The sequence below is a fragment of the Alosa sapidissima genome, chromosome 10 (genome assembly GCF_018492685.1).
Source record: "Alosa sapidissima isolate fAloSap1 chromosome 10, fAloSap1.pri, whole genome shotgun sequence".
Lineage (NCBI taxonomy): Eukaryota > Metazoa > Chordata > Actinopteri > Clupeiformes > Clupeidae > Alosa > Alosa sapidissima.
In genome coordinates, this window is record NC_055966.1 from 17,009,528 (window position 1) to 17,037,027 (window position 27,500).

Below are 27,500 nucleotides of genomic sequence, written 5' to 3' on the forward strand. Positions count from 1 at the left end.
GAGGCAGATGATTGGCAATTGGTAGCTATTGTGTGGTCATCTGCACTGATTTGACTACCTGCAGTGGCTGGAAAAGTGGTCACTCACATCTAAGTGTGTTCGGCTCTCTTTTGTCTGTGATGCTTTTTTTTTGTTATCGCGGGACAAATCTGTCCACCCGGCAGGCATCCTTATCTCGCACTGCTCCATGCATAATAAATATGAGTGCTATGAGATCAGAAAGCACAGCAGTGGGAGAAATAAAACAGGAATGCGGTGCACCTATTTCCTTTGATGAGCTGCTCACTGCATATCGCAAAACCGTCTCTGATAATAAGTAAAGAATGTTCGGATGGATAATGGGCTAATGTGTTGCAATGCTACTAGTTCTGGGCAGTTTGTGTGCAGAGGGGTGCAACACTGACCTGGTACTCCTCGCGGAGCTGGGACGAGTTGCTCTGGGAGTCCACCCGCAGCATCTCCTTGTAGGTGGGGGCAAACTCGTTCACCAGGATGGCAGTCTCTCCACACAGACAAGCCTCCAGAATGGCATCATGGATGAATATGTACTGCTCCTGACACAGGAGGAAGAGAGAAAGATAGATAGATAGAGAGAGAGAGAGAGAGAGAGAGAGAGAGAGAGAGAGAGAGAGAGAGAGAGAGAGAGAGAGAGAGTCCATTCAATGAGTCGAATAAAGAGGTTGACATGTGTAATGTAACACCAACAGATGTAATACTTCTCACAAACATAATAATAAAAAACCTGCACTTTTTAAATATAACGATTTCGCACAAATGTAATAAATATTGCCCCCTGCAAATGTAATAATTGATTACTCACAAATGTAATAATTGTATTATGTTTCTGGAAGTTATTGCATTTGTTGCATTGCATTATTCCCCCAAAGGTAATAAATCATTTTGTGAAATTCCATTTGTTTTTATCAAGTTTTTAAGAGTATGTTTGTCAAAAAAGATCTAAACAAATGTCAGGACTACATCATCCCTTTCCTTAGATTATTTAATCAGGGGTCAAACGAATGATTCTGTTTCTACCTTCATTTATTATTCATCATCTTGACTATCAGGGGCCAAGCATCAAAGCTGCATATGCACCCATTGTGTTTCTTTCTTTTAATACTATTAAGCCTATATCTTCCATAATTGGAGTCTATGGCAATGGTGTATGGCAAATAGTTTTCAAATGTGACATATTTACTAGGCACAGCACCCTGATTGTTTTTGCCAAGGTGCATACGCACCCATTGTGAATTTCACCTTCTCTTATTATGGTGATGCTTTCTGACAAACAACTGATAAAACTGATCTAATTTCGCTACATTTGTGGGAAGTTAAAGTAACTTTTTTCCCCACAAATGTAATAATTTTGTGATGAGTTTGTGATGAGAACTCATCACATTCAAAAAGTGCAGATTTTTATTACATTGGTGGTATATTATTTCCGCTATTACATTTTTGCGTGTTTCAGTGCACACCTGAAAGGACACACAACCCTTATCAGTGCAACTTTGTGAAGGTTAAATGATTAATCTGAGAATGTGTTTCTTTTTTACTAGGCTTGCGGCAGCCTGCAACTAACAGGAGCAGTGAATGTAGACCACTGGGAATACAGAGTGAAAGGAAGAACAGCTTAGGGGGAGATAAACATCATGAAAGTAAATATGTTTGCAACTAGAGGAGAGACTTTTATATCCCGCAATGATCTAAATTAAACAGTGCTGCTTTTTCCACAGCTTATGTTGAGGAAGACACACACACAGGCCCACGCAAATGAATAAACAACTTCTAGCGAACAAACATTTGTGGTATGGAATTAATTAAAGCTCCCAGTAAATAAATACAAATGTAGTAAACACCTAAATGAGTGTGGTATTTGCATAATATAGTTTGGATATGCAAATATGAGGACATCTAACAGAGTCAGGGAGAGAGCAAGAGAGACAATAAAGACTTTACTGAGTATGCAGAGCATCACATAGTGCATCCAGTGCAAGCAAATACACAAAACCAGCTAGAAAAACAGACACACACACACACACACACACACACACACACACACACGCACACGCACACGCAAACACACACACACACACACACACACACACACGTACACATGCACGCACGCACGCACGCACGCACGTACGCACGCACGTTTGTGGTGATCATGTCCAATCATGGCTACCTGCTCCTGGATTTCTCCTCACTGTTTTCATTGTGAAACTAAGATCAAATGCCAAACAATGATTTCATATACCTCGTTTCATTCATCTTTACCAGGGTTGCCTACTGTATAAATGTGAAGGATGTTGTAGACAGATTAACCAAGACTCTTCAGTGTCCATTTCAGCTTTCAACCTAGTTGATTGTTGTTGTTGACTGCTGTTGTTGTTGTTGTTGTTTTACTCATCACAAATGAGTAAATGCACAAAAGTATGATGTATGCCACAGCTAATGCAACAAATGTGACTGCACTAATTAACTATACTATAAGCTACTAAATAACTATAAGCTATAGACAGCTATAGACAGTACAGGCAGTGCAACTGCACTGGAACCCATGTGAGGGGGTTGGTTCCCCATTCAACACACTGAGGACCAGATGTACTAACGCTTTTGCGCTCACTTCAGGCGTATTTGTTTCGCAATGTGCGTGTAAAATCATTGCGAGGTATGTACAAACAGGCCGCAATGATGTAAAAGCGCAAACTGCCTGTCGCGGGAGCTGAAAGTGGCAGATTGTGTTTGTCATGTCAAGCATATGCATTCATGGGAGGATCCAGGGGAAAGTGGGAGTTTAGCGTAAAAAGATGGGAGGGGAAGAGTAAAGAGCGCCTAATTATTTATTCCGTGGTATGTACAAAGACTGCTCCTGAAAGCGCACGTCTATTCTGCGCCTAAATACTTCCGCCTTGTAAAAGCAGGTGTTAATCGAAATTGCAGTTCAATGCGTCAATAAGAGAACCTTTCAAAGACAACAGAATCGCTATTTAGAGCACCAGTTTTTGTGGTGAAAGTATTTGTAGCCTACTACCAAAAGCAACCTCAACTTTCGTTGGCCTTTCAAATGTCTTACTTTCACTTTCACATCATTCACTTAAACTTTCCTACTTGCTAGATTTGACCAATCTTCCATAGCCTACGTGCACAAGTAGTTTGAGTAGAACTACTGATCTTCATTATCTCCCTGCTTGTTTACATCTTATCATGTATGGTATTATTTCATGATCGCTAAACGTTTGATTCTTTTTATTGGTGTCAGCAGTTAACTTCATTCAACTGCGCTTGTATGTAGGCGCTGCCATTCAGTTGTGGACGTTCGTAAATTGTGTTTATGGGCAGAGAAAGGCAGAGAAAGGCGCAGTTTACACTAAGGATTGAACAATTGATAAATACGACGGAAACTTCGGTCTGACAGTGTTCTGCGGTGTGTCCATGACGCTGATAACGCTACGTTTGCAAATGTACGTATATCTGGCCCTGAGTGAGGAATGGGCCCTTAAGCTTGGTACAGATAGCTAGCTATTAACCAGTTTGAAATTGTGGTAGTGAATTGAAGAGGTGTCAACACAGAACAGCTTCATGGTTTTGCTATAGGTGCATTTGTGTATGATTGATGATCACTTGTCTAAAATTGTCAATGTGTATTAACTGTGCGTGCTTTATAATGGCTACCTCTGCTTTTAAAAGTACTTTCAAGTAAGCTTTATTTCTGTACAGCCAGTCTCAGTCTCAATGCTACAAAAAGGTAGCCCCTCCCACACAATAGACACCATGTATGTCTTCTTACCTCTGTCTGTATCATATTGATGCGCCGTGAGCAGAGTGTTTTGACACAGTTATAAATGTCCACAACTCCTTCGCATTCTGCCATGTCCAGCATCACATCCAACACAATGTAGCAGCCAGTGCGTCCAGCACCCATACTGACCACGGGAGGGAGAGAGAGAAAGAAAGAGAGAAAGAGAGAGAGAACTGTAAATATCTGTGCTTATATAAGAGAAAACATGTCAGTGATCAAAGGAATCAAAACAAACACAAACATAAAAAAACACATCAAGAGATGACTCCCTCGCACGGCTCGATCGATTCAGTGGGGAAAAAACAAGGCATACTGTAGTGTACAGTTGTTCAGCTAAGTGCATCGGTGATGGGGATTACTGGTTTAAATGATCTCATTATTCAAACACACACACAAACACACACAAACACACACAGTGGTCAGGACAATTAAGGGACATAGTTTTTCACAATGGATGTCTAACAGAGCTCTGTACCTGCAGTGCACCACTACTGGCCCGGCGTCAGGTGGGGTGGAGGCTTTGACTCTCCTGATGAAGGCTAGTAGGCCGGTGGCGTGGTAAGGAACGCCATGCTCTGGCCAGGAAGTGAAGTGGAACTGTCGCACCTCGTGTTTGGCTGAGTAGCCTCTCTGTGGGCACAACGGATTACAAACACGTCTGAGACGGGAGACGTGATCACTGAAAATGACCGATGCAGGACACAAGAACAGTGAAAACCAAAATCAGTATAACCGCAAGTACAAAGTATCATTTGCAGCACATTAAGTACAACTGACACAGTGAGTTTGCTTTTGGTAGAGGAGAAATTAGGCCTACACTCTTGTTGATGGGAATCGTGATGTATCAATTACACATCTTATACAACATAGCATCACAACATCTGTGTCCAGTTTTGGCTGGGTAGCCACTCTTTACGGACCTCTGCTGCACGTACAGTATATCACCTTGGCTAAAAAACTCCACTTCCTAAGTGTTCTTTTCTACTTTTCCCTTTTTTGTTTGTGGGGCTTTTCTGTGGTAATCTGCAGTGGAAGTGAGAGAGTCTGCCGGCTCTCGCCCATCTGTTGGGGAAGCTGATGGCGGGGTTGTGGCTCAGGTGTGGACTGAAGGCTCCCCCCCCTAGGGAGAGCGGCTATCCATCTCTTCCTTTAACTTCCTGCCACACACACTCAGAGTGATGCATTAGAGGAAACAGCCAGGATTTACTGTGCTTTTTTGTGTGTGTGTGTGTGTGTGTGTGTGTGTGTGTGTGTGTCTTAATATAAAAAAAAAAACAACTGACAACATGACAGCTGATTGAATATCCAGTCTACACTATGGCTTATTTGTGTTTATCATACGGCTCTTCACAATGCTAGTAGAACGCTCCATTGACTTGAATGGGATTTCCCAACATTCTACGGTAAAATAAATTCATGTAATTACTGCTGCAAACATATAATTACCGCTGTCAATGGCAACGGGGTTTTGTGCTTCTGATACGTCTTTCATATCACTACGCAAGGACTGGAACTTCATTCAAACGTGAAAGCAGACGGTTGATCAGCTGTGTTCTAAAGTATGTTTGATTCAAGTTCAGCAGCGTGTGTTGTTGCAAACTATTTGTTTCTCAGCAAATGCCACGATGAACGTTAACAGGCTAGGCTATGTAGGCTAAAGTCACATCGTGGGGAGTTTATTATTTCGTTTTGGCAAGTAGCCGTATAATAAGCGGGATAATGTATAGAACGCCGGTCATTATGGGAAAATAAGTCCCTTCAGGGCGAAACAAGACGTTCGCCCTGTCGGGACCTATTTTCCCAATAATGACCAGCGTTCTATACATTATCCCTTACTTATTACACGGCTCTTCAGAATGCTGCAGAAAGTTCCATTCACATGAATGGGCCTTACCAGCATTCGGTGGTCTCTTAAATCTATATAATCACCGGCAAAGTATATAATCACTGCTGTCAATGGCAACGGGTTGATTAACGTCTTTCATATCCCTCTGCAAGACATCCGTTCTTGCAATGGAATTTCATTGAAAGGGAAAGTAAGCTTGTAAGACGTTGCCACGCAACACCTGAAACTGTCAAGTTCTATCTGTGTGGCGAACTATTTATTTTGTCAGCGAAAGACACAAAACGGTAGCAAAATCATTTTTAAAGACCCATTGTGTTAGGTTTCTTTTCTCGTTTTGGCAAGTAGCCCTGTAATAAGAGGGATAATGTATTGTCCGCCGGTAATTATCAGAAAATAAGTCCCTTCAGTATAAGTATATAGTATATATACTGTTTTGATCCCGTGAAGGAAATTTGGTCTCTGCATTTAACCCAATTCGTGAATTAGTGAAACACACTCAGCACACAGTCCACACACAGTGAGGTGAAGCACACACTAATCCCGGCGCAGTGAGCTGCCTGCAACAACAGCGGCGCTCGGGGAGCAGTGAGGGGTTAGGTGCCTTGCTCAAGGGCACTTCAGCCGTGCCAACTGGTCGGGGTTAGAACCGGCAACCCTCCGGTTACAAGTCCGAAGCGCTAACCAGCGCTAACCAGTAGGCCACGGCTGCCCCTCTGCTGTGCAACGGGCTTCTGTTCTCCCTGTCAGGACTTATTTTCTGATAATTACCGGCGGACAATACATTATCCCTTACTTATGGGTCATTCTACAAAAACATAAGTTCTTTCTGTCCCTACACTTTACAGAACTGTTACACTTTTTTGTTACACATTTTATTGCTGCAATTTATTCATTTATTTGAGCAATTACATGTCCTTGAGCCATCAATGTGGCAGAACTGTGTGTGTGTGTGAGTGTGTGTGTGTGTGTGTGTGTGTGTGTGTGTGTGTGTGTGTGTGTGTGTGTGTGTGTGTGTGAGCCTCTGCATGGAGGCTGTTAGCTAAATGGGAAAGGGAGAGTCACTGGTAAAGTTCCTCACAGCTACAGAGAATCCCACAGAATTTAAATCAGCATCCTGGAACAAACAAACCAAAAAAAGTAAAAACCAAACGTAAAAAAACATATCCTTGTAAAAAAAAAAAAAACCTGTCAGCATGGCTGTGTTCTTCTGCCTCTCCTCTAAATGAGTGTGGCGGCAGCCGGGGCCGTGACAGTGATGTGATAATGCCTTGCTTGTCCCTCCGTCACATGGCATCTAAGCAGCAGAGAGCTGTCTGGCTTTGATTGACACTGCCAGGCCCACTGAGGGAGGACGGAGACGACTGAGAAGGGCCTCACCGAGGAGGCAAATAAGAAAGGGCCTCATCTAGGAGGTAAATATGGAAGGGCCTCACCAAGGAGGCAAATAAGGAAGGGCCTCACCGAGGAGGCAAAAAAGAAAGGGCCTCATCTAGGAGGTAAATAAGGAAGGGCCTCACCAACGAGGCAAATAAGGGCGAATAGACATAATGAGGAATGGAAGAAGAATGAGACTGAGAAACAGATAGATAGATAGATAGATAGATAGATAGATAGATAGATAGATACTAGGTCATGCTCATCAAGACAATGTGTTAGTGTGTGTACTGTATGTGTATGTGTGTGGGGGGGGGGGACGGTTAAGAAAACCAGACAATGGATATACTGGATATACTCTGTGTGTGTGCATGCATGTGTGCGGGCGTGTACTGTATGCTCGTACCCTCTCCAGACTGAAGGTGCGCACAGTGTATTCGGCCAGGGTCTCAGTCTTCAGCAGTGTGATCTTAATGTCACCGTACAGCTCACTGTCATCGGGCCAGTACTTACAGCACTTCACCTGGGATATCACACAAACACACACACACACACACACACACACCAGATTGCACAAAAGTGCACAACAAACACACAGACACACACACATAAACACACAGATCATTAACATTACACACACAATTACCTATTTCCAATCCTTTCCTTTTGAGCATGAACACACAAACACACACACACACACACACACACACACACACACACACACACACACACACACACACACACAATTATTGACACTGCAAAATACTGTAAATTCCACTCAAATAAGCTTTCAGTAATTTGTTATTAATAGCTGAATGCTGAGGGCTTCGGCTTTCTTTCCAGGAATCAGGCCTGTGTGAATACGAGAAGAGCAGCACCCCCACGCACAGACGTAGCTGTTGGCTGTTGTGGTGTCAGCGCCGGCTCTGGCTTGTGTAGTTGCTTGCACCCTCTGTGCACTGTAAATACTGCAACTGAGAACGTATCCCAGCCACAACAGACCTCCTGCCCAAACTCAATAATAATAGCCACACAACTACTCTCAAATGAGCTCAGAGTGGATGCAAATGTCACAGTGCAGCAGCTGCCTTTAATATAGAAAATATAGAAAATGTCCATAAATTGAATACAGAGAATAGTTTTTTTATATAGTGTTATTTTGTGTGCACCAAATAACACAATGCATCTTTTAGTGTCTTTCCATCTCACAGGCCTCGGGTAATAGACATAATGGTGGTGTGGATGGCATTTGGCAATCATGTTTTTCCTCAAGCCTCGCAGTATAGCTTTTACCAGGCAGAGGCATTATTAGGTGTAATAAGAACACAAGCTTGGGAGGAAGATGTCACATACTGTATAGTGATTGTGGAGGTCTAAAACAGCAATAGGAGACAGATGCTAAGTGGAAAGTGCTGTTGGGCTCAAACAAGAGGAAATGGTACATCATTATATAATCATTCTTCATCATTCTGGAAATACTGTACTTTTCTGTGTTTGGATTTGTGTGTGTGTGTATGTGAGTGGGCACTGCTTGTGTGTGTGTTTGCGTGTGTGTTTGTGTGTGTGTCTCTGAGTGGGATTGTGAGCGTGTGTGTGTGTGTGGTGTGTGTGTGTGTGTGTCTGTCTGTGTGTGTGTGTGTGTGTGTGTGTGTGTGTGTGTGTGTGTAAAACACATAGCACATACCCGGCCCACCTCCACCAGCTTGGTGATCATGACGATGCTGAAACAGTTCTCTTGCCACACCATCCTCCAGAAGTCATACACTGTCTCCTGCTTTGGTCCTGGACAGAGGAGCATCACAGGCCATTTTATTCTCTCTCTCTCCCTCATCAATCTTAAAAGTTGTCTATCAATACATAACACACACACACACACACACACACACACACACACACACACACACACACACACACACACACACACACACATCTGTACAGATGACAAGGAAATAAAATAACACATTGAAACTGTTAGGCGCTGTGATACATGTCCCCGATGCTATTAACTTCGAGCATAATAACAAGCGCTTATGTTAGTAATGTATTAGGTGTAGTGGGTTCATTTGGAGTGCTGCTGAACTTTCTTTACTTTGCATTCAGCTGAAGGTGCCATGAGCAGCACTTCTGAAAACACTAGCCCCAGAGCCCCAGCTGCGGATGTGAGGCCCTGCTGCTGCTTTAGTGACATTAAGCATTGTGGAGAGGCCATGCAGAGATGCCACCGCCTGTCCACGGAGAGCAATCCAATACCGGGGCCTTTCTGCTGACGCCACTGCTTTAGAGAGCCCACTGCGAATAGATAGTACTCCGCCAGCAAGCCAGGACAAATACCACTGAACTCAGGAAAACAACTGGAAATCCAATTGGGGGGGGGGGGGGTCATCAGACACATACACATACGCATGACCTTGAGTTTGAGAAAGGCGCTATAAATATAACTTATAATTATTATTATTATTATTATTATTATTATTATTATTGGGTCAAATTCACTGCATTTTAGAAGCAGGTGTAGTAATCCAGATTGTGATTAAATGCATAAATAGAAGAGACTTTCAGAATCAACAGGATACCAATTCTGGCAAGTATGTACCATGTCAGCAATCTTTTGCTTTGTTTGCCTTTTAATGTCTTACTTTCACTTTTTCACATCAACCACTTCCTTATGGCTGCTAGTCTATGAATCTGACATCGTCTAGCTGCAAATATAAGAGGAATACAACCCCATTTTCCCCAAAAATGGGATGCTGTGTAATGTAAAATAGAACAGAGAACATGCCAAATGTTGGAAGTGAGACATTTTACTATTTTATGAAAAAGATTAGCTCATTTTGAATTGATACCAGCAACACATCTCAAAAGAGTTTTTGCTTAAGACTATCATTATTCTGTTCTCTTGCTTAAGAGGATTGCTGTTTTGGGAGGTGTTATGTGTGGGTGCTTACTTTCTGCTGTAACTCAGGAAATGACTTAAACACGTGTCAATGTTTGGACATTGACAACTGTACATGGGTATCTAGCAGTGCTGTGGCTAAGCTAAGGTACCTTCAGTATTGCTGTAAGACTGGAGCACTGGTTATTGAGAGTATCATAATAAATACAATTTGATAATTTGAGTTGCTAACAGATCTACAGTCATGGCATTGAACACACACACACACACACACACACACACACAGTCTGTGGACATGCCGAGATACTCACCCTGAGTGGCGATGAAGTGGTTGGATCGATGGTAGCCCTGGAAGAGAGAAAGAGGGGGGAGAGAAGGAACACACTGAGTAAGCCATCTGTGTGTCAGCCACTGAGAGAGGAGGTCTTTATCTGTCTGGCCTTGGCCATCTCTCTTTCTCTCTCTCTCGCTCTCTCGCTCTCTGTGTCCATCTGTCTGTCATTCCTTCCCTCTCTGTCTCCTACTCTTTTCTTATTTATTGTATCTCCAGAGTGGATCAATGAACGTTTGTGTTCTATCTTTAGATGGTCTTACATAGTTATGGAAATTAAGGTTTGACTTCATTTGAGAACAGGATACATCTAAATCAGATAATGAATCAAAGGGAATGTAATCAAGAATGAAAGCAGTGGAGTGAAACCAGCACACATTTGAGGATTGCATTGCCATAAGTACAGTAGAATTCCCTTTAGCTAATGAGGATGGTAGAAACAGCAGCTCTCGTACTATGTAGTGTTATCTCACAGCAAACACTCTCAAGCAAATTCATACAATCTCACTTTTTGCACACAAACTCAAGCACTGCCTCCTTTTGCTTTCTTGACAGGTTTTTCTTGGACTTGCAAAAAATTATTTTGACTGTACATGCTCATAGCAATGCCTCTGTTTTGTTAATGTAACATCTGAACCTCTAGTACTTCTACTGGAAAATGGGCTTTATAACAATTATTTAGGTCTGGTGCTTCATAAAATAGTCTGTCGTGTAAAGCAGAATAGTGTGCCAACAAAAGCCCACACATTTATGAGAAACCTTGAAGAATGGTGGTAATACAAGACACAAGGTGATGGTGCTCAATAGAGAGGGGCCCGGAAGGCATCAAAAACAGAAAATAATACTACACTCTTTAGAATATTGTTAAATGAAAATAGGGGTAATACTTTACTTGACACTGTCATGTGTCATGACACTGTCATGACACATGAACCCTAACCTTAATCTAGGTGTTGTTCTCGACAACCAACTAAACTTCTCAGATCATGTTGCCTCAGTCGCCCGGTCATGCCGTTTCGCACTCTACAACATACGGAAAATCAGGACTTACTTGACTCAAGATGCTACCCAACTTCTGGTTCAGGCAATAGTCATCTCACGACTCGACTACTGCAACGCCCTCCTGACAGGACTCCCAGCCTGCGCAGTGAAACCCCTTCAGATGATCCAGAACGCGGCGGCGCGCCTGGTCTACAACCAACCCAAAAGGGCACATGTTACCCCGCTGCTCATCCAGCTTCACTGGCTACCTATGGCGGCCCAATTCAATCAAATTCAAGGCTCTAACCCTTGCCTACAAAGTAGTCTCCGGTTCTGCTCCCACCTACTTGAAAGCCCTCATACAGACATACGCTACCTCCAGACCGCTGCGCTCCTCATACGAACGACGGCTAGCTCTACTACCACCGGTACGCTCAGGCCAATCCAAACTTTTCTCATCTGTTGTTGCTCGTTGGTGGAACACACTGCCAGTTCCTACAAGGGCAGGGACATCCCTCTCCATTTTTCAAAAAACTCCTGAAGACCCAGCTCTTTAGAGAACATCTCCTCTCATACATGTAGCACCACTTACAACAAGTCTTGCTGATCCTAGCACTCACCAGCCGTCTTAAACTGACACGTAACTGTTAAAAACAGCACTCACTGATGCACTTATTCTTACTGTACTCTACCGTTTTTTAAATTGTCCTAAAATTGTTGAGAATTGCTTTAAAACTTAAACTGTTTACCATGTTGTAAGTCGCTTTGGCTAAAAATGTGTCAGCCAAATGTAATGTAATGTAATGTAATGTAACCTCTAACCCTAATCCTAACTCTAACTCTAACTCTAACCCTAATCCTAACTTGTTAACTGAATGACACTTAATGACAGAAGCATTATGTCAGAACGTTTATGACTTGTTTATGACACATTCATGACAGTGTCTTGTCACTCTTATGTTGATACTGTCAAGTAAGTGTAACCAAAATATGTTACACTTTTTGCATTTTAGCTATTGCCTTCTTCAAATCTCATACGAATTTTGACTCTTTAAATGAGTATGCCATGCAGGGAAATGAATGCCAATCTCAATTAAAAATTCTTGTGGGCATTCACCTGTTTAACTGAAACCACTACACATACGCAGCCAACATATGAAAAAAGATCCCTTTTTTTCTTGATACACTGTCACAGGAACACAACTGGACTCACAAGGCATACATTCACAATAGCTCCACTTGCTCCATCACAAACAGGTCTCTTCAAAACACATAGACACAGACTGGATGTGTTTGCATAAGTAGTTTAACAGTAGACATTCCTCTTGCTGTGGAGAATGCATGCACTGTGCACTGTGCACTGTGCAAAGGGCCTCAGCAGATGTTTTTTTATATATACTGTAAAAGACCACAACATCACTCTATATTCTGAGATCATGTTTGTATCATCACCACACTTGCACACTTGTGCACACACACACACACACACACACACACACACACACACACACACACACACAGAGTCCCCTCACATCCTGGTCACAAACTGTTCAACCTCCTTCCCTAGTAGGCGATACAGAGCACTGTTTGCCAAAACCAGCTGATACAAAGACAGCTTCTTCCCCTAAGCAATCACTCTGTTGAACACTCAGAAATAGCCCCCACCCTTACACTGAACAAAATCAATCAACACCGTTCTGCTCATCTACCTCATGTTTACTTCAATCTTATGACTACAATATTGTTATTAATACATTATCATTGCACTGAACTGCCTTGCACTATTTTATATTTTAATCTTAAACCTCAGACTATACTGATATTGCACTATTCCTTCCCTCTCTTCATTGTATATTGTACCTCGCCTCTGTGCCTGTTGAGGTGTCCATGACCATGGCAACCTTGACAGGGACAACAACAGGCGCACAACGGACATTTGCACTACCCTACTGCACAACGGACAATTGCACTACTCTATCGCACCCATAGTGTTCTATTTATTTATTTATTTATTCACAAATGTACATAGTGGAAAGTACTTACACATGGCTATATCCTACTGCTCTTCATACTATTCTTACTGCTCTGTTTTTATTCTTTATATGATAAGTGAGTGTTGCACAGTGTGAGCAAAGATTAACCGGAGTCAAATTCCTTGTTAGTTTACGCAAACCTGGCCAATAAAGCTAAATTCAGATTCTGATGTGTGAAATCCGAATGTAGACATTGCATACTGTTTGTGTGAGAAAGGTGTGTGATCACTCTGATTATGAAGACATACTTGTGCTTTCAGGATGAATGAATGTGCTAGAGCCTAGAGGGCTTCTGTAGTGCTTCTCACTTAGAAACCTACATTACATTTGTTCATCTAACATATATTTGGGTAAAAAGGTTTATTTGAGAATGTTCCTGCAGAGTAGCATATCAGCATGGCATAGGATGTATAACTATATCACATAGAATGCACACTATTTATTGACATATTTATGCCATGTTGTGAATGTGTTTTTACAATTTTTAATGACTTAGACTTCATTCCATTTCTGCACCTGGGCATCGAACCCATGATCTTGGCATTGCTAGCACCTTGCCCTAACAGCTGTACTACAGAGTTTAAGAAACTCTGCAAAATTGCTCAACACAAGGGAGGAAAAATGCATAACATACCACACGCATGGACACACACACATGCACAGACCACACAGAAATACGCAGGAGTGGCCTTGACATTAATATACGTGTCACCTCAGGAATCTTGTGTTGCATTAGCATTGCAAAGCTAAGACTACACGCAGGGAGTAAAATGGAGGTCCGAGGTGCTCATGGCCACTAAGTGGAGTGGAATAAGCATGGCTGACATCTAAGCGGTGCCTCTATAAACATGAGCGCTGTCATTCGAATGGCTGTCTCATTACATTTTACAGCCTTGTATAATAGATTAATCCTTTGCTCTGTCTCTGCCTCGTAACATAAAAGTTATGTTCAGCTGTGCTTTTGGCTCTGTTTACGGTTACCGCCACTGAAAGGTTGTCGCCTCAAGCAAACGGCTATAACATTTGCTCTTGTAAAGACTGATGGAAGTCAGATATAAGTTAGCGAGAGAAGGAGAGAGAACACAAAAAGAATTGTCGAGGGAGATGACACACTGTGCCACAGTGCACTGCGCAAGGCAGCAGAGGAACAGAGAGGACAGCCCATAGATAAGGAAACTGTGACTGACGAAGAAATCAAAAAACAACAATGTGAACATCACCCGCCACATCTCACACTTACACACTTCAGGAGGGGGGGCAGGGGGCAGGAGAGAGAGAGAGAGAGAGAGAGAGAGAGAGAGAGAGAGAGAGAGAGAGAGAGAGAGAGAGAGAGGAGGAGGAGGAGAGGGAGGGAAGGAGCGAGCGAGGGAGAAAGAGTGGCAAGGAAAGAGGAGAGCACAGACAGGCCTGTGTGCCTCCGCAGAAAGGATCCATTTGTGCTGCTTCTGAATGAGCGACACACACACTAAAGCTTAAGGATGGAGAGGCAGGGGAGAAGAAAGGGGGGAGCCAGGGAGAGAGGGAAGGAAGGAGGGAGTCACAGAGCAGAGAGAGAGAAAGAGGGAGTGAAGAAGAAAGAGCAGCGATGTACTTACTTCCCTGTTTATCCGAATCTACAGGGTCCAAAGGCGAGGATGTTAGGGAGGGTAGTAGAGAAACAGAGAAGAGACACAGAGTCTAGTTAATGTGACACTACTAAGACACAGAGGACAGTTCATGTGAGTCTACAGAGAGCTGCAAAGAGGGAGAGGAGACAGAGAACACCAACGCACACACACACACACACACACACACACACACACACACACACACACACATGAAAAACAGGGACATATAGACACACAGACATAAAATGTTAAAAGCTGTTAGTACAGCTGTTAGTATAGCTAAAAAAGAACAAAGAAAAGATTCAAATGTGTTATTCTGAGTGGGGAATCATGTATTTCACTCAAAAATTATTTCACCATCACATCACACAATCCAAAAAAGACAGAAGACCTAAAGTGTTTTTGAGCAAATGGACTGATCGATCCTCTCTTCATATCACACACAATCCACACCCAGCCACTCAAATCAGGGCCCAGCACTTTGCGCCTTGTTTATTTATTTCTTTTCCACCACCTCGTATGAATCAGCACTTGTCCTCCCGATACCCCTAAGCTCCCACTCCTGCCCATCTTAGTTGGTGAATGCCAGCCCCCACAGTGGCCCCTTGTGAGTGCACACACAGAGCCGCCCTGACAGGACCCCAAAGTGGACGCTAAAAGCCCCCTCTCACCATCCACTTCTTTTGAATTCAAACTTTTGAAAAAAGGCTTATTTTTCAACCGCTTTGTATGCCCCCCCCCCCCCCCCCCCCCATAATTGCCCAGCATGACATAGCTGTGAACACTCATAAGTAAGTCCATTAACTTATTTTGCGGAAAAAATGATAATAATGTTACAGCTGTCTATTCAGTGATAATGTCTAATGGAGTGCATTGATTTCAGTGTCCTTTAATTAAACTAATTTATCTCTTGCTGTTGAATTAGAATAAAATATAAGCAAATGATTTATTTAATCTACTGGGATTGATATAATAATGAAAAGCAGTATGCCTCTCCCATTTAATCTATTGGTTAGAAATAAATATGCTGAAATGCACACAAAAAATGTGCTGAAATGCACATTTGACTGGGCAGCGTAAATACAGTATACAGCTAACTGTGATGAATAGCGTCTGATAAAGTTATTAGGTGAAAGCAATGGTCTCTTTTAAAGCTAAAATAATAACACTTGTGAATATGGGAGTATTTGTGTGTGTGTGTGTGTGTGTGTGTGTGTGTGTGTGTGTGTGTGTGTGTGTGTGTGTGTGTGTTTGTGTGTGTGTTTGTGTGTGTGTGTGTGTGTGATTAAGAAAGAGAAAGAGAGTGCATCTGTGATTTCAGTGTACTACATGTATTCATACAATGTCACACACACACACACACATTGAATACAGTTGTATGGATGCCAGTATACGAGGAGACATTTCAGTAATTTTGTAACGACAGGTATTTTTCTTTAAAACATACAAAGACAGAACATCTCATTTATGCCACAGAGACAATTATGTGCTTTGCCACTGAAAACAAAATAATACAAACGAATAACAGGATGTATCCCTTCCATTTAATAAACATAGTGATGACGGGGATACTGTGATACAGTGCACTCTGTAAGATGACCCAGAACATTGTGGTTTTATGTACACGGAGTGCATGGAACAAATCAATACCCAAAGAACATGAACCTGAGGTCCTCCACAGAATGCTCTTAAAGCTCAATCTCGTACCGTTTCGAGAAACTGTTTGATGTGAGATTGAACCATTCCTTTCATTTCAAAGGGCCTTAGTCGACCTGCTAATAGCCGGAGTAGATCTTGTGTCAGAGGACCCTGACGGGGGCTTGAGTCCTAGCGGTTCCCTGAGTCGATGGGAGCAGCCGGGCGTCTGTTCCGATGACCACCCGCCCGGCTCGACTGCTGGCATCACATATCCGCCTGCCCTGCCCTCTCTGCTGATAACATCAATCCAGTCTATTTTAATTCAGAGGGATTTGATGCTCATGCAAAAAGGATTTATCCTGACCTGGTATTAAGTGCCCTCTGAGTTTATTAATCAAATAGGGTTGAGGGAGACGTTGGTTGTGTGTGTGTGTGTGTGTGTGTTTGTGTCTGTGTGTGTGTGATTGGCAGGGGGGTGGGGGTTGTTCATGGCTGGACGGTACCAGATGGAGCCATCTGATTGGTTGCGATGCACAGGATTTTCTAGGGGGAATTCTAGGGGCATACCTGGCAGTAAAACGCCACACTGCTGAACCACTCATCATACTATTCACACCTCAGGCAGAACCTTTACACTTACTGTATAATACTCACACACATACATGGTCATTTCTAGGCCTTAGACTTATTTATTTTTTGTTTTGACCTTCAAAGGTCACCTTTACCTGTCCTGATAAAACACTCCATATGGGTTGAGGAGTTTACCCTGATATTAAAGGCTCTGGCAGAAAGTAACAGAAAGTAGCCCCTATTGTGTTGCTGGAAACAAACCCTTTGCCGTTGCAGCTGACCTCAAAGCACAACACAAAAAATAAAGCATAAAAAAACTCAACAAGACAAGTAAAAGAAAACAAATAAAAAATAAAAACTCCCAAGGCTTTATGACAAAGGGGGAAATAAGAAACAAATTCTCCAGTTATTCCAAAGATACATAACACACACACACACACACACACACACACACACACACACACACACACACACACACACACACCCTTCTGGCACTCACGTCAATGTAGTTGGCGTTGATATAGTCTGAGTTGGGGTCTCCAAGCAGGGGATGGAGCTTCACCCTGTGGCGATCGTCTAGAGGAGGACAGTGTCCAGATAGAGGAGTTAGAGAATAACGAGACACACACTAACACACACACACACACACACACACACACACACACACACACACACACACACACACACACACATTCTTCTGACGCCTTTGCACAGGGCAGAGCTGGTGTTAGTGATTGATTTTCCAGTGCCTGTTTGCTCTTTTGACTTTCACAAGCAGAAGCAAGACCTTCAAAGGCAAGCTCAGAAAACAGAAAAAACGGAACCGCGAAAAATAACCAGTATTGGGATAAGCATCAGAATGGTTAAAAGAACTCTCATGACTCACGTGGGATAAACATATATAAATATATAATACAATACAAAATACAATACAAGACAATACAAATCATTTAGTATAATATGATAAAAGTACAATGTCTAATGATAATTTGTTTGCTGACACAGAGAAAATCAACCTAATATGAATTGATCCAGCTCTGTTAAGGAATGATTGCACAACTGCTGAAAAACATTATGTGTTACCTATGGGTATAAAACTCAACAACAAAAAAATACAAAACAGCACATGTATGTGTGATTCAGTGCAAATGACGGAGTTAATGGACCTCTTGGGCACAGGAAATGCAATATTATGGTATTAAATAGTATTTACATGGTCTAGACAAATGGATGACTTACATCCCATTAAGGTATCCTGTCTGCCTTTAGTCTTGTCCTTCTTCTTTGTTACATCCCAGCCCTCGAAGAAACTCTGAAAGAAAAGCAACGAACATTTCATTAAAATAGCTGAAAAGGACAAAAGAACCGGATTCTACTTGACAATATGAAGAAAAGCTCTAAATTGTTGAGTTATTACAATAATTACACTAATTATCAGGCCATGGGATGCTAGTTAACAAGTTTTTGTCTCCCTCCATCCATCCATCCATCCCACTACAGGATCCAATACACTGTGTTTCCATGGTAATGAAACCACGTCAACCCATTCCTTTATCTGACCTACCACTCCACCTACCACCTACCATCGCTAATGACTTTTCACACTTGATCTCCCTCTCTATCATTCATTCATTCACTCATTCATTCACACACACACACACACACACACACACACACACACACACACACACACATGCACAATCACACACACACAAATACACACACACACACACACACACACAAATACATACACACACACACACACACACACACACACACACACCACACACACACGCATGCACAATCACACACACACAAATACACACACACACACACAAATACATACACACACACACACACAGACACACACACACACACACACATACACACACACACACAGACAGACTTTGTCTTGATTCCCACTCATCATCATTATCCGTAAAAGCCATTGTGTTTGAACATCGCCCACTGCACTGCTGCTATAGCTGCTCTCCACTCCTCCTGCTCTGAGTCCTTCCTCCTCTTCACCACCCTGAAATCTCCCCAATGGATGAATCCCACGCTGAGCGGGGATTACAACCCCTCCAACTTCTCAACACAATTACAATACCTACACACGCGTCGCACGCACACGCACACACACGCACACACACACACACTTACAATCCTTAACAATCCCTTTACAATACACACACATAGACAGACAGACAGACAGACAAAAACAGGCATGCACACACACACACACACAAACAATTGTCAAAAGGAGTTGTACGGACATCAGTGTGCAGTGTGTACGTGTCTGACAAAGGCAACTAAGGGACTGTTCGTTATTTATTTAAGGGGCTACCGGAGGAGTTTTGGGAGCATTAGTCAAAAAAGACGTGACCCTCCCTCGCCAGCAAGAAATTTTTCTATGACCCTCCAAAGTGATTGAGAAAATACGCATGACCCACCCCAACAATTTATTGATGCCTTCTGTATTTCGGAGCTTGCATGCTACCACTCCTTCCTTGAAATGCCTTGAAAAAGGCTGTCGTTTGCATAATTTCACAAATAATCACCGGAACCGAAACAAACCTGTCAACTTTTTCCGGGTTTATCACGAAGGCCTATTTTAACTTTTTCCTGCTGTCTTAGGAGCTGCAGGGCCGTCGCAAGGGGGTGCGAGGCCCTGTGTGAACTTGACAGATGCGATGCCCTTTTTACTTACATTGCATGAAATCATGCGATAGCCTACTTTACACATAGCCTAGGCTAACGTCCGTGCATTTTAATAGTAGTCCAATAAGCTACACCAGCTTGTCTTTAAGAGGGGGAATTGTAGCCTATAGCCTATATAACATTAGCTGAGTCACATATTTGGCCATATGCTGTTTATCATAGGCTAGCCTACATCATGAAACCAAACTAGTGTAACAAAGGCGAACACTTTAATAGGGAGAATTAATTGGGCATGAATCATTGTGCTGAACGCTATTTGTCAATGAGCAGAAACACACACAACATTCAAACTATTGATAAGATGTGCACTATGGAAACTGGTCTGTAGGCTAACATTGGACAAATAAATGACACTGACTCGCTGACTCAGAAAAAAAAACAATCTTGCTTACTTTGCCGCAAACTCAGCCAGCTTGCACATAGCCTAACGTCGTTTTCAATTATATAGAAAGGGCGGGCCCACATAGTCTCTCCTGTGGAGGTGCGCAAATAGTTTTTAGTAGCCTATTCAACTTCGAAAAGCTTCGTTCACCCGATGCCAGTCACTGATCGCAATTTAAAAGTTCGGGAAGCTTCGTTCAATCTTTTTAAGTTTTAAGTGCAGTAGCCTATCTGCATTTGGAATTATATCTCGAGCTTATTATAGCCTAAGGTCCAGTGCGTTATGACCTGGGATTCGGACGTGCTCAAAAAGAAAAAAAGAAAGAAAAATTCTGGCTAGATTTTTTAAAGATGGTTATGAGGAGCAATATGAGAGAGAAATTTGATGATAATTTATCGTTGTTTTGGGACGTTAAGCCTTTTCCACGCTGTCACATCAGGTAACCGTACATAATACATCTGGGCCCAGGGGCCCGAAAGTTCATAATCCGTCCATGCATAGGCCTAATATGACTTTATGCTAAATTTTTTGAAAGGTTCTTAGTGATTATGAGGAACAATATGAAAGACATTTAGATAGATAGATAGATAGATAGATAGATACTTTATTGATCCCCAAGGGTTCTTCAGGATCATTTGGTGATCACTGATCGTTGTTTTAGGACATTAAGCCACGTTAAGCTTTTTGCTTAGGCTACAATAGGCGTTAATGAAGAATAAACGCTTAATGTCATCTTTGGCCAGATAGGCCCATCAGACGTGAGGCCATGGGCGACGGCCCAAATTTTGCTGTTTTCATGAATACAAAAGTTAGGTGACCCTCCCTCCTAGACTAAAAAAGTTGGGTGACCCTCCCCTCAACAAAGAATAAAAAGACATGACCCTCCCCTATTTTCCTCCGGTGGTCCTTTCTATAAATACCGAACGGTCCCTAAATATTTCAGTGAGAAACTACTCAGAGTAAAATCCCACCAAACGATCCCTGACTAGGTAAACACACACACAGACACAAACACACAACACAGCCAAATCATTGCATCACCCCATGCCTTACTCACCACCACAGTTGATTTACTCCAAAAGTCACAGAGAAATAACCCAAGCAGGCTACCAAATAACCAGCCTTTTCAACTCTCCTAATTATGTCAAGTAAACTATGCCGGTTGAAAGGACGGTTGACGTTTCTTAGTAGTAGTCTTTCTTAGTAGTGTTTGATCTAATGTGGGTTTGGGGGGATCTGGGTAACTTTAGCCCACAAATGACAATGTAGTAGTCTCATAATACTGATGTAATAATTTAGTAATTTTAGGGAGAGAGAGAGAGAGAGAGAGAGAGAGAGAGAGAGAGAGAGAGAGAGAGAGAGAGAGAGAGAGAGAGAGAGAGAGAGAGAGAGACAGGCAGACGGACAAATGCATATGCACATGTGCGCGCACACACACATACATACAAAGACAAACAACCCAGAGTCACAGCAAACACATCAAAGCTGCGTCTGGATGTGGAGCACCAGTGGTTGCATTAGACATAATATAGTGCCTTGTCTCGTCTTGTCTGTGAGTGCAGCTGGAGAACTGCATCCATCTTCTCCATCTTCATTAAGCATTCCCTCTCAGAGACCCGCAACACTGAGAGCACCGTTGGAGCTGCTACTCACTCTGAACTGGGTCACACGGACCGGGAGGCATAATCACAATCTTGTTCAAAGAACAATGTGTATCTAGGAGCCGGGGCTGTGTTACCAAAAGGGAGCTGGCTTGGTACGGTAAAAAGACAAAATAATAAATATATTAATAAAAGACTGATGGCTGATCTAATAGCCCTACTCTGCTGTTGCAGTGAGCCAAAAGTCGGTTAATCAGTCATATCAGTGATATCATAATAACTCACTAGCTCCTTGATTAGAAGATTGTGAAGAGTCATCTTCTTTTTTAACTTTTAGACTGGTTATGTGAGGTGGCTTGGAACATGTGTTAGTTTCACAGACCCTCAAGCATAAAAAGTGAGATGTTTTTAGTTTAGGGTGTTTGAAACATGACAAGATGAAAGTGTATTTTTCCAACAGTTCTCATGGAATTACAAAAGGTCAATGAAGCCTAGTTTTTTAATTCTTTGAAAGGTGTTTGAGGTCTATAAGGCCTCAACGATAATTGTTTAAATAGACCACTCATTAAAGAGAATGTGGTCTAAGCAACTTAATAGACTGGACTGGTCAGCCAACACTGAAGCACTCTACAGGAAAGGGCAGAGCCGGCTACACTTCCTGAGGAGGCTGCGGTCCTTTAATGTCTGCAGCAAGCTCCTCTGGATGTTTTACCAGTCTGTTGTTGCCAGAGTCCTCCTGTATGCTGTGGTATGCTTGGGAAGAAGCACTAAGAAAAGGGACGCTGGACATCTGGACAGACTGGTAAGGAAAGTTGGCTCTGTTGTGGGAGCTGAACTGGAGTGCATCACTTCAATATCAGATAAAAGGACCCTGAACAAACTGCACACTTTGGACAATGACGGTCATCCACTCCACAGCACTATCACAAGGCAGAAGAGCATGATTAGCTCAAGACTACGCACACTGCCATGCACAACTGACAGACTGAGGAAGTAAATTGTCCCCAGGGCCATACAACTCTACAATGCTTCACAAAAGGGAAAAGGAGAGATAGACTTATCTGCATAGTCTGTCTGCCTCTCCATTCTCTCCACCACTTCCACTACCTCCTACAACAATGTTTGTGTACTGACTGTCCACTGGCCCACTGTTTACTGCTTACACTGTTTATTGGCTATATTAGCCCATACGCACAACCCCTCCCTCCTTTCCCCAGCCTGGACTGAGGCCTAACTTAATACTTGACCAATGGCTGTAACCCTATTAATTCAAACCTCTAATATTGACTGTTGATTTGTGTCTCTCCTACTTTCTACTAAACTTATCTTTGCACTGTTACAGTTTTTTTTATATTATGTACTGTGTCTACATTATTATCTTATTTTGTCCATATTTAATGCTGGTCTCTAGACTTTATCCTTGCACTGTTGGACTTATTTGCATTACCACCATGACATAATACTGAATCATAGGGTCAGTCACACCATGCATACTGAATCACAGGGTCAGTCCCTGCCCTGTCACTGCAAGCGTCTCATGCTTATACTGTACATCCCTTAGTACAGGGTTTCCCCAACGGTGGTACACAAGCTGCCACTAGGGGGTACGCGAGATAAAAAGGGCAATGTCGGAAAGGTGTTAAAATTATTCATTAATTAATAATATAATTAATTCATAAATAATAAATGATTTCAAATTGGTTATAATGATATGGAAACATGAAATTAAAGGAAATCATTTGTAAACTCTATAATAGGCTATGTTTTCATTAAAAAATAAGCTACCCACAATGCACGTGATTTCCTGCAGGCAGCAAGAATATCTGGCGCGTTAGTTTCGTGGAAGTATAGGCTAGGTAGAAGGCTGCGTAAACATGGAAAACTGGCTAAAAACAGGGACACTGTCCAAAAGGCCTAATTAAAGCGATCGAAGAGGAGAAGCGAGAGAAACAGAGCAGGAGACAGGTAATGATGGGATGGGATGGGGGGCAGACTGATGAAGGTGGAGCGTAGGGGGATAAAAGAAAGGACAAGACAGAAAAGACTGCACAAAGAAAACGAAAGTATGATGAGGCATATAGCCCTAGGCTTCACGTGGATTGGGAGACAGACTGCCCAAAAACCACAGTGCGTGGTTTGCAGTGAGGTGCTATCTAACCAGTCTAATGTTGTTCTCCACACTGTTTTTTTTTAGCGTGAGAGCTCATAGACCAGTTGCACATTTTGATTTTGTTATTTGTTATCATGTAGGGCGGCTAATTAAACATGATGCCTGGAATGCGTCAATAGAATGTGTTACTTTTTATGTGTCGTATGGTGGGGGTACGCGAGGCGAGTCAGGATGTAGAAGGTGGTCTGCGGGAAAAAAAAGTTTGGGAACCGCTGCCTTAGTACATTCATGTTGATTTTTGATTTAGTATATTTTACTGTCCATAGTATTCATGTGGATTTGTTATTTTATCATCCTGTTTATGTTTCAAATGTATGTTGTGTGTGATGTCTTTAAGATACTGGGACCTTCAATTTTCCCTTGGGGATCAATAAAGTATCTATCTATCTATCTATCTATCTAGTACTGTATATGTGGCTTAAGAACAGCTACCAATAATGACTGAGGTAAGGGAGTACATGAAGATAATGACTGAGGTAAGGGAGTATATGAAGATAATGACTGAGGTAAGGGAGTATATGAAGATAATGACTGAGGTAAGGGACTATACGACGATAATGACTGAGGTAAGGGAGTACATATGGCATAAGACAGTTACCAAGGAACGGATGTCTGTTTGGCTGTCTACCCGGCAGGATAATATATTGTTGTTTTGGCTCTCTCTGTGCTGTGTCAATGTGTCAATGGGAACTTTGGAGGTCTTTCAGACTATATTATCTTTCTCTTCCTTTCACATCCAGTCAGCCAATCTTGCCCTTACCTCCCTGTTAGGACAATCTCACCAGAGGCCCACCTGAGCTCGGGGCTCTCTCTCTCTCTCTTCAAGCGGCTATCACTTCAGCATCTGCTGCTTAAGTCACTGGTGATCCAGTGTCACTTTCATCAACCTTCGTCAGTGTTATCGTGATGGCTAGATAAGGCTAAACTTACACATTAGATCTTCAATTACAGGAAAGGTCACCCCTCAGTGGCAGTGAGCCTTTTAGTGCTCCGCCACAACCACTGCTGCTACTGTATGTCCGTTGTCTGTCTCTATGCTTTCCTGCTAAACCAGTCCAGTCCAGTCCAGTGCGCGTACACACACACACACACACACACACACACACACACACACACACACACACGCGCGCGGATAAGACCCAGAGTCAGAGAGGGAAGTAACTTTCATGACATTTCATCTCTTCTGACTGGCGAAGGCGTGCGGATAAGAGTCAAGTCGTGTCAAGTCATGTTTATTTATACAGTACATTTAAAACCACAGTTGAGTTGAGCCAGAGTGCTGTAGAGACCATGCACATCAAAATAACATATCAAAATAGCATAGACAACTGTAAGAGAAAAGCCTGATAAAACCAAATACATGAAAGTAAGAAATTAAAAAAGGATGGACTCATGGACTCAGAGAGAGAGTGAGAGGGAGAGAGAGAGAGAAAGAAAGAGAAGAGAGAGAGAGAGAGAGAGAGAGAGAGAGAGAGAGAGAGAGAGAGAGAGAGAGAGAGGAGGAGAGGGGGTGAGAGGGAGGGAGAGGGAGGGGCTGTGATTGAGGGGGTGATTCAGTGAGAACTGCATTGATTCCTTTTTTGCTGCAGAATCTGTTTTACCCTTGAGGGACAGTTTAATGAGTCTACAAGCAGAGTTCGAGAGGGCCAACCTAGCGCCAGCAGACAAATTGGTGAGAGCAAGAGAGAGAGAGAGAGAGATGTTTTTACTTTCTTTCTCTTTTTTCTTTTTTGTGTAAAGCCTCCACTGTTTCTTTGGCTGTTTCGCCACAACCCCAGGCACCGCAGGAAGAAAAACAGAATCTACAGAAGTGTGCTCTGCAGCCACGCTCCACGTCTTACTGTCAGCACAAACACAAACACACACACACACACACACACACACACACACACACACACACACAGAGGAAGTACTGTAAGCCACTCAAGTGGAGGGAGGAGATGGTCAAGAGGGACATGAGAAATATCTGGAGACGGAGTATCACACACACACACACACACACACACACACACACACACACACACACACACACACACACACACACACACACACACACACACACACACACACACACACACACACACACACACACACACACATACAGTGGCTCTGGGTATCCATTCAGCATTTTTCTGAGGGACTTGATATTTTTGGTGCATTTTATCAGCCCATACTGATTGATTTTTACACAGACCACCACTTTGACTTATGAAACAGGAGAGCTTTCAAGTTTTCAGTGATCAGTAATGTAAACTCTAGAATCAGGCCTGCGGGCCATAGTTTACCCACATCTGGTTCACATGTTTAATGTGCCAGTCTGGATATTTGGCCATGAACTGAATGTATTGATTCTAATTGCTCTGTGACTAACTCTGATGAGGGCTAATGGGTAGTCTATTGGATGAAGATAACACAGGAATGATATGAATGAAGGACAATTACTTTGGATTACATGAGCAGCCGTATGACAGCTACTACTATCATTTTAGGAGCATTGGGAAACATAGGGCCATTCAATGGCAATGTGGAGCAATGGAGAACTTATACTGAACGTTTCAAACATTTTGTGTTGGCCAATTGGATCAAGAATGAGAGAAGTGGCAACATTCCTGATGCTAATGGGAACAAAAGATTTTTAATATGTTTTGGGCATTGGCGCAGCCCTTATAAATTAGGCGAGTGGACACACAAACATCACATTTCTTGCATAAGCCTTTGTTGATTGCTGAGTGGTTCTGATTCTATAAATGGAAACAAGAAGAAGAGGAGAGTGTTCTATGTGCAGCTTGCCTGAGGAAGTTACCTGCACACTGTGAATTCAAAGGTTGATTGCTTAAGGGTGCAATTTGCAGCAAGGGTGCAGCAATAAGGCTACTCAAAGGGAACTGCTAAGTACTGCTTACTGAAAGTAATGTATCCCTGACGAGAGCAATAGAAATCAGTGTGTCAATGGACATAGAAGCCAAAGAGGAAGTTGAGTGCTGCAACAGTGGAGTGTGGTGATGTCAGTTTCTCACTCAGTGGGCCAGCCACAATGCTGAGCTTTTGATGACTGGAGGACTGGTCAAAGGGGCTGAAGCTCTTTGTGACTGACAGGCAGATTAATGGTCAAAAAGGATTTAGTTACAACAGTCACAGAGAAATAGCCCAAGTAGGTTACCAAATCACCTGTCTTTTCAACTAATCTAATAATGAGAAGTAAAGTGAAAGTGCTGTGATTGACAAGTAGCCCACTGGTGGCCATGTGAAGTCTCAAAACTCTGTCTCAGTAGTGTTTGATCTAAACTGGGTTTTGTTGATCTGTGTAACTTAAGCCCACAAAGGTCAATATACTGTAGTAGCCTAATAAAGTCATAATAAACTTCCCCTATTGCCCTCCCTATTGCCACTGGTGTAAATGAGTAAAGGGCACCTAATCCTTCCATCATCCTTTCATGATCCCCCGGCACATGTTTCCCGGGCTGTGATCATGTGATCATGGCATGCTTTTGCCACGCCCACTCACCTCGTACTCCTGCTTGAAGCCGTAGCCCTCGGCCGTCTTCATCTGGTTG

At 42.6% G+C, this 27,500-nt stretch overlaps 1 protein-coding gene across 9 annotated transcripts in view; it reads right to left on the minus strand.

The window, feature by feature from the left end:
- The window catches only part of ptprub (protein tyrosine phosphatase receptor type Ub), a 223,636-nt gene that overhangs the window by 17,066 nt on the left and 179,070 nt on the right, over nucleotides 1-27,500 (minus strand). For 5 of the 9 annotated variants that reach the window (XM_042107078.1, XM_042107077.1, XM_042107073.1 and 2 more), the window contains 10 exons: nucleotides 27,452-27,500; nucleotides 18,312-18,384; nucleotides 17,572-17,648; nucleotides 14,853-14,870; nucleotides 10,224-10,260; nucleotides 8,704-8,801; nucleotides 7,426-7,542; nucleotides 4,275-4,429; nucleotides 3,788-3,923; nucleotides 405-554 (listed from right to left, as the gene is read on the minus strand). The exon at nucleotides 27,452-27,500 is cut by the window's right edge and continues 142 nt beyond it. In XM_042107078.1, the coding sequence (XP_041963012.1) occupies nucleotides 405-554; nucleotides 3,788-3,923; nucleotides 4,275-4,429; nucleotides 7,426-7,542; nucleotides 8,704-8,801; nucleotides 10,224-10,260; nucleotides 14,853-14,870; nucleotides 17,572-17,648; nucleotides 18,312-18,384; nucleotides 27,452-27,500 (910 nt within the window). The remainder of the gene's footprint in view (nucleotides 1-404; nucleotides 555-3,787; nucleotides 3,924-4,274; nucleotides 4,430-7,425; nucleotides 7,543-8,703; nucleotides 8,802-10,223; nucleotides 10,261-14,852; nucleotides 14,871-17,571; nucleotides 17,649-18,311; nucleotides 18,385-27,451) is intronic. The other 4 variants (XM_042107080.1, XM_042107079.1, XM_042107076.1 and 1 more) reach the window with 1 other exon arrangement.